Raw genomic sequence first — 12,509 nt, 5'->3', positions numbered from 1 at the left:
ACATGCCAAAAAAAAAAAGGATGTGTCCCCTCTACTCACCAGCCAAGATGCCTGGCTGCGCAAAGAAACTTGTCGTGCGATCCTCCTCGCTCATGATGACCACCTCCCCGCTGCCGCCGGGCCTGTGCTCGATGATCTTCGTGTCTGTGGGCTGGCTATTGATATTGGTGTTCGGGTCCAATTCCTGGACGTTGCTGTTGCCGCTGCTGCCGCCCGCTGCAAAAAGTTAATGGAATGTCCCGAATTAACTTATGTCTATAACATTTGTGAGGTTATGCGAGATATGGCGTGCAGAAAACACAAATAGTTACGTAGTACATTAAACCAGTGTGTGTCCAGTGTGTGTGTGTGCGTGTGTATAAGTTCAGTTGTGTGTGTGTGTATGTTAATGAGCTGAGCTATGTGAGTGTGAGTGTGAGTCTATATAAATGCAATATGTACAAGGCTTTTAGAGTTCTACGTTAGTTAGTTAGTTTAACTGCGCTTAGCTACTTTCATCTCTGGGATTAGACAATTTCTATGGCTTTTGCAACTACGAGAAATTTAATTTATAAATAAATTTGCCCCTGTTATAATCTAAAAAAAAACTATTCTCGCAAATCTGGTTTTTATCCCCAACCACGGCGTGAGATAGAATTAGTTTTTGCTCAAATTTGACCCAGTTGGCAGTTTTTTGACTCGCATTTGCATAACTTAAGCTTGAAAACTTTTTCATTTGTAATTTGCGCTCGTAAACACCTGAATGCGCAAATTTAATGCCAATTAGCAGTTGGCTTAAATGATTTTTAATTAATTTAATTGAAATTTCCTTTGCCGCAGGACGGCATGTGAGCTCTCCATTGTTGTTGTTGTTGTTGTTGTTGTGCTGCCCCGCCCAGCACATGTCAGGAGCAGGCCAAAGGTTCGGTTGAAACGAGCTTAAGACAAACAAACAAACAAACAAACGAACGAACAAACATATTGCTTGCTTAGCCCTTGTATCGTACTCGCAATGTCAACACAAATACAAGCACGCGTGTGTGTGAGTGTTCATATATAGGCGAGGGCTGCTTTATAAGTTCTTGACTTTAATTATAGAGAGCGAATTATTTACAATTCATACTGCGATAACTATTTGAATGCTCTGAATGTTAAAAGTTGTTCGTTTTACTTAAAAAGCTTGGAAGTCTTTGTATCTATATCTATCTATATCTCCTACATGAATTAACTACAAAGATATAATTCATATGTATGTTTTTAACCGCCTGCTGTTGATATTTTTAATTGATTTGTCTTATGGAAAGCTTTTCAAATATCTTAGCTAAGCAATTACGAATTCGTAAACTATATATGCAATTTCTATGATAGAAAATATTTATATAACATTTTCAGATAACTATATCGTCTATATATGTTTGCAGCATCCCAAAGATGACTGTATCTTCCGCTATTTCCATCTACCCCTAAAAAAATTGTTGGTGCACATCCGAGTTTTTACCGATGGATCGATTTGGTATATATTCAACATACATCTAACAAGGGAAATATCTTTCGTATAAGGAGTATATAAAAAACCTATAGGTAAGTGTATGTAGAATTATTCCTTAATGCAAGCTATTTGTTGCATAGTCAAATAGGAACCATAGGAACCAACTCTTTTAATATAGGAATATATAGGAAAGATTTCGTTCATATTTATATATATATTTTGTGCAAATATTGAAACTGCCCTCGTGCTGTTGCTCTTTACTTGACTGCTTTCGTGTGCTGGCTTAATACGCGCATATATTGAAATACGATTCGCCATGTTAATCAGAATAAACAAGGCCCGAGGCATTTGCTGTTTTCGTATATCCTGTGAATCTGGTCTAAGAATAGCCAATTAATGAGCATATTTCAAGAGAACTCAACGTATTTGTACTCAGGTTAACTTTAAGTCAAGTAAAGGTGAGAAAGGTTAAGCAAAGGGCCGTGGCTAGGGCGCATCTCGAGCTGGTTCTATAAATAGTATTTGCTGTCGACGGGGAAGCTGCAGCCAGCTGCTGCTGCCTGTTGTTGCGTTGTCTAATGCAAATCAAAGGAGTTGCAGAACTCTTTGACTGTTGCCTGATTGAAAAATGCACTTTGCACAGCCGCCCAAGCCCTCTCTCTGCCCTCCGTGAGCAACCCCCCCTTTCACCCAGACCCTCTACCGCTCGAGTGCTGCTGTGACACTTGCTTGGATTTGTGTGCGTGCGCCCAGTTATATTGATGTGGGCGTGGCCAGAGGCACTATAAAACGTTGATTGTCAAAGCCAAGTCACAGACAGAGACACACACACACAGACACACGCACACTCCCACTCACACACACACACACACACAGACACAGGCACTAAACGCCAATGCGTCGCATGAGCCAGAAACAATGTGGCAACTGCCTCACAAGTAAGCGGCTCACAAAGCGGACGCCAAGGGCGTTGGCGGAGTGGTTAACGGATCGCCGGGTTGCTCTGCCAACGTGTTACCCTACCCCCACCCCCACCCCACCCCGCTCCAATACCAGGACAGCCGTGATTTTTCATGTAAAGTGTTTCCCACTCGTTGCCAGTGGAAAATCACAGCGCAGCTTAGCAAGTACCTTCAGAAGTTTGGCGCTGGAGCAGTTCAGACAGTAAATCTAATGCTTAGGGCCTGTCTGTGTGTGTGTGTGTGTGTGTGTGGGTGTGTGTGTTAATGGAACTTTACAACACACAATTGCGAACCGTGTTGTGCGGCTCGAAAAGCCAGCAAAATGGCAGCCGTTGATTGAGTGGCTTTTCTTACAGCCGGCTGGGGGAAGGGTAGGGGAGCAGCCCAGCCAAATCGATTGTTTGTTTGTTTTTCGGACTTATCAGCTCAAATGACAGCAATAGTCATTAATTAATCCCCGAACTTTCAATTTAAAATAGCAGATATTCTAACCCAATTTAAAGCTAAAAGCCTTGGGCCAGCTTTAAGCAGGCAAAAAGTGCAAGAATGTGGGCATGAATGTGACAAATGATATGAATGATATATAGCATGAAAGTTGATCTGGAAAATAGCTGAAAATTGTAACTTTGTTGGATGTACGTTTAGTTGATGCTAGGGTTATGTGTTGAGAGAAACTAGACCCGAGACAAAGGACAACGCGTAGATCAAGAGACGTTGAGACAGAGGCGAGAGAAAGTTGTTGAGAAAGTTTGCAGCAGCCGTGATGACCTCTAAAACTAAACTCAATTTGTACTCGAAATTAAATTGTCAATCAAATAAAAGCACCAAATATACGACTTACAAAATAAATAAGCTGCCCAAGGGGTTAATGTAGATACAAATACATATATATAGATATATATTGAGTGTGTGCACAATAACAAAGGGAATACATAATAAATAGATAGAAACGGAAGGCAATAAGTGCTCGTAAAATTAATTAAGCTGCATAACAAGATAATAAATTAATCAAAGCAATTTGCTACATAAATAAATAAATAAAGCCGACAACAATGCAGCGACAAATGCAAATTTTATGCAAGCCCCGAAAAGTATGCAATTCAATTGGCAAATGTGACGTCATTGCTGTCAAAAGTTTTGGTAAATTGATAGCCGAAAAGCCACAAAAGCCAGTCGTACGCCTGAGCTACACTGCAAGAAAATTGTTTACATTTTAAACTGCAATTTGCCAAATAAAAAGTTTAATCAATTTTGAGCTGCGATTAAGTTTTTGGCTAGCTAGTCCAATTGGAGTCTAATTGGGCAGCATTTCATAGCCCACTTTAAAGTCTCGCTTTTCTCGCAGTGTAGCTGGCAATCGACTGATTTTTGTGGCACACCCAAAACATGCCACAGAGCATAAACTTAAAGCATAAAATAGACATGTGCAAAAAGTGGACAAATACAAAAGGAAATAGTAAACAGATAGACAAAAGCAACAAAGTATAAAGCAAGATAAACAAAAGGAAGCGCAACGATAACAAAGCAAAAAGCACAAAAGAAATGTGAATACAAAACAAAACAAAACACAATAAAATACAACAGAAAATGAAAAAGAAGTAGAAGAAGAAGAAATCAAATAAACAAAATCAAAATGAAAGAACCACTGACATCCGCCGGCTGCGTGGGTCACATCCTTGTTGACACTGATCTCGGTGTAGACATCGTCCTCGTCCACATTGTCATCCAAATCGATGAGTCGCCCATCGTCGTCATCCTCGCCGATATCCACAACGGGCTTGCGGTCATTTGTGTCCACGTTGGATTTGTCTAGATTTGTGTGTCTCGTTTGGCTGATTTCGCTCTCGGGATGTGGATCAACTAGCTGATCATCATCGTCCTCGGCATCATCATCATCATCATGGCCATTGTCATCGTCATTGTCATCAGTATTGTCATCATCATCGTCGTCATCTTCACCATCGCCGCTGCCCGCCTGCGTATCGTCCAGATCAAAGGCATCATCCTCATCCCGTTCGGGCAACAGCGCCGTGGACTGATTAAAGGCAGGAGTTGAGGGTGTCGAGGATATGGATGTGGAGTTCGTGATGCCAGTTGGCTCCGCTGCTGCGGAGATGACAGTGGGCACATTGTCGATTGGGGGTTTGATGGTTGTGGTGGTGCTTGTGGTTGTTTGTGTTGTTCTAATTGTTGTTGTTGATGGTGTTGTTGGTGTTGGTGTTGGTGTGTGAGCTGCTGGATATAAAGATGTTGTTGTTGTTGTGTGTAAGTAATTATTAAAGGCGATAATTTGATGGTTGTTGTTGTTGTCGTGGTTGTTGTTCGCGTTGTTGTTGCTGTTGCTGTTGTTGTGGCTGTGGCTGTGGTTGTTGTTGTTGTAACTACTTAAAGTTATTGTTGCATTTGTCTGTTTATTGATAAACATTGGATCTGAAAGGAGCGCTAGGTCTGAGGTGTTCAAATTGGATGTATTGGAAATGGTGGTTGTTGTTTCTGTGATTGTTGTGTTTGTGGATTGGTTATTGGAATTAGATGAATTAACGTGGGCATTGGCTATGTTTGTTGTAGTTAGTCTAGCTTGATCTTTACCGATTGTGCCACTGCTGATGATGCCGTTGTTGTTCTGATTCTGATTCTGGTTCAGGTTCTGGTTGAGGTTCAGGTTCTGGTTGTTGTTGTTGTTGTTGTTGGTGCTACTACCAATGATTGTGCCACTATTCGCTTGATGATTGTTATTATTATTGATATTGTTATTATTATTATTATTGATATTGTTCTTGTTGTTGATGTCGATTTGATTATGATGGTTGACTCTACTCGAGATGAGGTCGTTGTTGTTGTTGTCGTAGTCGTTCGTATTATGCTTACTATTTGTATTGGCCACGTTCTGCACACGCGTATTGTGCGAGCTCGAATGGTGTTCGGTTACGTCGGCGTCCTCGTCATCGGGTCCAAAGCCAGAGCCAGAAGAATTCGGATCAGTTTCTAGATCGTCGTGTATCTGAAAAGAACAGACAGAGAAGCGAAGGTTAAATAAGGCATTTCGAGCACAATTCCTTAAGGTAAACAACACGAATACAAACAAACAAACAAATAGTTAAGAGCTGTTGCCTGCTTTTGTGGCAACTCCCCTCCCCTTCCCCTTCCCAGGGGGAAGAAGCTGAGAACTGTTGCCCGCCTTTGTGCGGCGCAACAAATGGCAACGATTTGCATTGAAAATTATGCGACTGCCATGTCCTTGACAAGCAGCGCACACAATGGCTACTACTGTCAAGTGGGCAGAGTGAGAGAGAGGTGGTTATAGTGCTTGTGGGCGTGGCACAATTGGCATACCGCCCCCATACACTGGGGACACATTTATATGGCCATTGTCTGACAGCGAGCCCCTCAGTGGTTGACTGTTGCGAGTGTTGTGGCTTTCGTGCCGTCAGTGTGGCTTTTGCGGTTTATTTGGGCAGCGCAACAAAAACATCGAAGCACACTCAACCACACACACACACACACACACACACACACAGAGACACACACACACAGAGAAGGAGAGACACAAAGGCACAACAAACTGTGACCAATGCCAATTGTCCTGGCACAGAGGCTGCCGCGCTCGACGCTTGTTTATTTACTTTAATTTTGTCGCCGTTTGCTTTGTCCCATAAAAACAGCAAAAGACAAAGGACGAGCTAGTCAGGGAGCTGGGAGCTGGTAGATTCAGATGCCAAGGACTCGGTAGCCCGAAGCAACTTAATTGAATTTGTTCACGCGTTATGAAATGCCAACATGATTACGTTTATCTTTATAAGTATGTACAAAATACGACTATGACCGAGACACTTGTTCGCCCCCAAACCCAACTCCAACCTCAACCTGCGCTCGCTAAATGCCAAGCACGAGAAGCTGTCTTTCGCATTTTGGCCATTAAGTAAGCGGTTTAGTCGCAGCTGCTTGGCCACCAAATATACCGATAATTCGTTGACCCACCCCCCTACACCAACCACAACGAACTTGGCTCAATAAATGATTATACCTGCTGCTGAAGAGTTGACCTTTAGCACAAATGGCTGGCATCATTATCATTATCAGCATTATTATCCGTATCTATCTATCTATCGAGTCGGTAAACTAATTTTCTCTGTTCGTGCTTGTGGATTAACTCAAATTCTTGCTACTGCATTCCATTGCCGAGTCTTCAGCTTTTATACCCTGCGGCATCGCTCGTTGGGGTATGCCCTGCTTCTTTTGTACAAATTGCATTCATGGCATAAATCATTTTTAGCTTACAAATTTTAATTGTGTTTGAGTTTGATTATGTCTTTCTCTGAGACACAATTCTTTAATAAGCTCTTTAATGGCAGTTTGTGAATGAATATAATTTAAATTGTTTTGAACTAATTTTCGCCTAATTAACCTCGCATAGTTCGGATTTTACCCAACTATTAAACGACTTAACTCTTAACTACTTTCGCTCTCCTTTTGCCTCGCATGATCTTGTGAATGGCTTCGCATTAAGTTCTTTAATAATTGCTTGACAATATATAAATTATATTAATTAGCATTAGATTAATGCTCTATATAAAATGATTAACAATTAGAAACTTTATCAAAGAAAGAAGATAAGTTATAGTGAGCCAGTGTTACCACGTTTTCTGCATATTTTAATTGTGCGTTATATTCAATTTATTTTCCGCTCTTGAACTTGCAAATGCAGCTACGCAAAATGAATTCCAAATTTGCAAAATAGTAAAAACACAGTAAAATTAATATAAATAAAAAATTAAAAAGCAATTTCATCTGCTGAAAAATTACATGTGAGTCTTATAGCTTTCATGCTTTGCCCTTCCCAGCTTAGATAAATGCAGCTTCCCAAATTGAATCGCATTAATAAAACATTAGCCGAAGGCCGCACCGCACGTTGGCATCAAAAAAATATGAAAACCCGGCATTTAATTAAATATACTTTTTATACCCTGAACCCATTGAAAATGGGTAAAACGGGTATAATGTATTTGTGCAAAAGTATGTAACAGGCAGACGGAAGCATCTCCGACCCTTTAAAGTTATATATTCTTGATCAGCATCAATAACCGAGTCGATCTAGCCATGTCCGTCTGTCTGTCTGTTCACCCGTCCGTATGATTGAACGCAAGGATCTCAGAACCTATAAGAGCTAGAGACTTGAAATTTTAGCTGTAGGTCCTCCTAGTGCCCGCGCAGATCGAGTTTATTTCCGATATTCGATAACTTGCCTTGTTTCCAAGTAATCGATAAAAAACGATTTCCAAATTCTGTTTTTTGAGCAATTTTGGTAAATAATAAGAGCTAAAATCAACAAACTTGACATGTAGCTTTTAGAATAGTATATATATATATATATCAAGTATCCTTCATTTTATATCTATCGCCTGTTGGAAGAAGACGGTTTAGGGTGTCCCCTAGTCGGGAGCTCCCGACTAGAACCTCATACTTGTTATTTTTAGAGAGCAGTAAAGCGCGCATGTATTGTAATTTGTTTTGGACACACACTCTAAATACACACACACACACAGACACGCACACATTCACACACACACACACACACACACACACACACTTGGGGCAAATTGAAAGCACACAAGCCGCCGGCTTAACAACTTTAACAAAAAATACACACACAGAACGAAAAAAAAAAGCAAAAGGAAGTCAAAACAAAATACAATACAAATTAAACATTAAATGCGCTTATGGCCAAACAATTTGTATTTCGTGTTTGGTTTTTATTTTTTGTATTTTTGTTTTTGCCTTCTCCCATTTGTTTTCCTTTGCGTTTTTCACGCGTTTGCTGCGCAATTTAATTAAAATATTTACGGCGTTTGGAAGAAATGTATTATTGCGTATACGCACCGCGGCCCGCAATTTTTATGGCGCACATAAATTCTGTGTGTGTGTGTATGTGTGTGTGTGTGTGCGGCACACATATATACGGACACCCATTTGCTGCATTTGCGCATTTGTATACACAAATCATTTGGTCAAAAGTGGCTCATAAAGCATAACAAAATGTTCGCCAGTTTTTTGTTATTTTTTGTACTTTTTTTGTTATTGTATTTTGCTTTTTGCTTGCGGCAGCCCGTGCCCCACATATCCTTGATGCTCGCCACTTGCCGCTTGCCGCTTGCTGCTTGTTCTTTGGCTGGCTGCACAGTTTATTTAAAACGTTTTTCAAACGCCCTTTTAGCCAGCTTTGCGCCCCCTTAGTGCCCCCTTAGTCCACCCATTCGCTTCGGATCTTGCCACAGTTCTCTGTCGCTGTTGCCGCTTGATTTATGCAGCAATTAGTAGCAGGGCGGTTTACTGCAGTCGAGCTGTTGCTCACGTGTGGCTGTTGCAACTTTAATTGCCCTGTTGCCGCCTGCTGCTCTTGTGGGCCACATTTGTTGCCTACTTTTCAGCGAACTCGCTTGCCACCGAATTGCATTTTCATTTTTGCGGCTTACGCTTACTTAGGCGCCAGCTTTTGGCCATGGCTCTTTGCTCTTGGCTGCTGGCTCTTGGCCGCTGGCCTCATTAAATGTGGCCCCAAATCTTGCGGGCAATCGATAAACTGTTGCAACTGCGGCTGCAACAGTGCGAATTTTATGCAATAAATTGCTTTGTTAATAAAACATGAGCAGCGGGCGAGGCAGCTGATGCCGCAATGTGGGTCATGCATGAATTTAAATGATGTCCTTTGAACGTGCCACCAGCCAAATGCTGCCACCTGCAACAGGAGCAGCAGCAGCAGCAAAAGGCAGCAGCTGCTCTTTTGCAGTCCGCTTAATGGCGCTGACTTTAATATTTTTCGCATTAAATTTGCATTTGCTGCAGCAGCAGCAACAGTGGCAGCAGCAACAGTGGCAACTGCTGCAACATTTGCAGCTGCTGCTGGCTGGGCAACACGGCGTATGCTTGACACCATTTGTGATATATGGCAAAGCGTCTGCGCCCTTCTAGCCCCGCCCCGCCCCGCCCCGCCGACAACTATTCCTCTGGCAAATATGAAATATGCAAATGCTCACATAAAAGTGCTTTACGCAAAGTTAATATCGAGCAGCTAAAATGTTTTATAGAGTTTTTCTTAGCTTTTTTTTTTTGGTGAAAGCGCTCAGAAGTTTAATTTGCAACTTGCAGCAGGTTAAAGTTTTGTTAGTCAAGCGCAGAACTTGGCAAAAAATAAAAAAATCACAAAGCCAAACAGCAAGAAAATTCTCTGTGCCTTAATGAAAACAACAAAAAACAGCTGCAAAATAAAACTAAAAACAAGCAAAACTTACAAAAAAATGCGCAAAGAAACGGGCAACAAGCTTCAAGCATAATGAGCGTGGAAAACTGTGTCAGCTGAGATGATGTGGGCCTAGGGGGGAGCCAAAAAAGTATAAAAAAAAAAAACAACACATAAAAAAGGGTATCATAAAGTTGTGCTGGGTTCGCCAGCAGCTGAGAAATGCACGTACAGCCGCCAATAAAATACTTTTATAGCCATATACCAGGTAGAGCTCAGGAGCTACAAATGAAAAATGTATTAAATTTGGTATATGGCTGCACTTCCAGCAATTCGCAACGGGAGCTGCAGCTTTTTAATTTAGTATCTAGCTTCTTAGATTCACTTTGAAGGGTGAAAAAGGGGTGAATCCGCCTTTACATAGAGTAAAGGCTTTGCTGAACTTAAGCATTTTTAAGAGCTATGTCTTTTAAATTGTGTACATTACTTTTATAAATGTGTAAACGAGTGAAATACGAGAGCTGAAAGGAAGCAAGGTTAAGAATTATCTGACTTAGTTATATGTAAGACTCAGGAAATATATGAGCTAGAGCATTCAAATTTCCCCTTTAACTGCTTATAAAATTGGATAGAAGTATTAAGTAATAAGAAGAAGATGCACCTGTTAAAAATTGTGTCCATGTTAGGCTCAGTAATCATCGAAATTGTAATACAATGAATATTCGATTAAATAACCCAAACCTGACCCTAGAAAGTTTATCCCTGTAGAACTTAGAAACTATAAGAACTAGAGATCTTAAATTTGATATGTGACTGCTTTAATATCTCATTTACAATTCGAAATAAGTCTATAATATGATAATCTCATTAACTTTGTTAAACCCTTAATTAAATATTAAAGTTGGGTTAGGTTAGAGCCAAATTTAAGGACCTCGCGTCGCTGACAACGTTTTCGTCTATGCTCTTTAAGCTTGTTTCCACATTTGGCGCCGTTTTACTTTTGGCCTGGGCAAACATTAGCCGAGCACTTGTCATGTACACAAATAGTCCCCACAGCAGTTGCCCAGCTCCAGCTTGGTCCAAAAGGGCAACTTGTTCCTTCTGCATAATTAATGCAGGCGAAATTCAATTTTGAGTTTCTTTACCTTCTTCTCTCGCTTCTCTCCTCTCTCTTCTCTATCTCATGTGTGGGAGACACGCACACAAAAATTGGCCACCCTTGGCTCAACTTGCCCTGGCAGCTAGGCGCGTGTTGTTCCTTACAACAGCCCTCCCCCCCTCCCTCCCTTCCTCCCTTTACCAACTGAGCTCATGAAAAGATTTACGAAAATAAATTGAGGTTAAGCACAAGGCGTTTTCAATTGCGACTGTTTCTGCTTCTGTTTCCGTTTCTGTTTCCCTTTCTCTCAGTTGTTGTTCTTTGTTTGGGCCATTTTGTAAGCTGAACGCACCAAAATGCTGCAGGAAACTTTTCGTGGAAAGTTTTGGTTGTCAGTTGCCAGTTGCCAGAGTTGCCAAATGCCAGAGTTGCCAGACGGCACGCTTAACGAGTAAATTGTCGCTTTGACCAGCAAATGGGCATTGTTGTTGTTGTTGTCGTTGTTGTTGCAACAGTTTCTCAGTCTGTTTGTGCAGCTCACATGCATTTTTTGCGACAACAACAGGAGCCACAACAAACATCAACAACTGCAACTGCAACCGGATTTTCACATTTTTTCTTCTTCGACCAGACCGAGTGGCCAGTTCTTGTTTTGTGTTTTGTTTGTTTTCTTTTTTTGTTGCAAAAGTTTTGTGCAACTTGCAAATGTGGTCGGGCCCCTGGCCGGGTATCCTAGCAGCAGCAGCAGCGGCAGCAGACCGCAAGCCTGTTGTGCGTTTTCTGGTTTCCTTTTAAAATTGGCATTTACTGCATTTGGGCAGTTCAATTATGGCAGAATGCTCGCAGCCCGTCCCGTTGCCACTTGGCCATCAAATTCTAATTTATTTACATGTATTTAGACCCGGCTCAGTTGCAGGCAGCAGCTGCAGCGCATTTGTGGCAAGGATAGCTGTGCTCTGCCCCCCCTGCACTTTCCCAGTGTCTGCAGGCCTTGCTTCGGGGTTCAGTTCACAGTTTAGTTCAGTTGTTGGCCCAGTTAACATTGCTTTTTGCCCAGGTTTTTTTTCCTTTTCTTCTCTTATCCTTTTTGCCAATTGCCCATTTACATTTAGATTGAGGCGTAATGCAATCAAATGACCAGCACGAATAGCATATATGCCCAGATACATATAGCTAAGCTATATATATATATATATATATATATGTATATCTGTGGGGTTTTCGGGCTGCTTCATTTGTGGCTTACATTAAATTTGCATTATGCCTGAACCCTGCCCCTGCCCCTGCCCCTTCGCTGGCCCTTCTCGCTATGCAAATAATTGTTTTTTAAATGGGCGCAGTAAATTGAAAAAGTTTTCGCCAAAGTTCTGAGCCAAGAAATACACCTAAATATCAGTTGCATGTTCAAAGTTCACCAAGTTATGTGTGTGTTGCATGTTTTTTTTTTGTTTCTTTTTTGTTGTCTTTACATTGGGGCCAGCTTTAGAAAACTTTTACTTTTCCTGCTCCACTTGCGATAACAATGTGTGCTTTGTTGCCGCGCGGCCTTGCAACTGCAACAGTTGCTGGCATAGTGGAGAGTAAACACTTTCAACTTGTTATGCCCAGGATAACATTTTTTATATGCCCAACAAATGATTTGTACTATATCTTTTTTAACATTTGCTGGGTATCTCGCTGTCGAGTGCTCATACAAAGGCAAAGCTTATATTCAACAGTGTTCCAGAGTTTCTTGTTGCAGTTGTT

General features: G+C 41.3%; 1 protein-coding gene across 4 annotated transcripts in view; it reads right to left on the bottom strand.

Annotated features, from left to right (window-relative positions):
* Positions 1–12,509, bottom strand: part of Sdc (Syndecan) — a 136,982-nt gene that overhangs the window by 816 nt on the left and 123,657 nt on the right. For 2 of the 4 annotated variants that reach the window (XM_064688019.1, XM_064688020.1), the window contains 2 exons: positions 5,299–5,431; positions 40–216 (listed from right to left, as the gene is read on the bottom strand). In XM_064688019.1, coding sequence (XP_064544089.1) covers positions 40–216; positions 5,299–5,431 — 310 coding nt within the window. Of the gene's footprint in view, positions 1–39; positions 217–4,080; positions 4,666–5,019; positions 5,192–5,298; positions 5,432–12,509 lie in introns of those variants that run through there. The other 2 variants (XM_064688018.1, XM_064688021.1) reach the window with 2 other exon arrangements.

This window comes from Drosophila montana, unplaced genomic scaffold (assembly GCF_035044405.1).
Source record: "Drosophila montana isolate Dmon_TW-CO22-7 unplaced genomic scaffold, ASM3504440v1 contig_3200_1, whole genome shotgun sequence".
NCBI lineage: Eukaryota > Metazoa > Arthropoda > Insecta > Diptera > Drosophilidae > Drosophila > Drosophila montana.
This window is presented reverse-complemented; position numbering and strand designations above follow the sequence as displayed.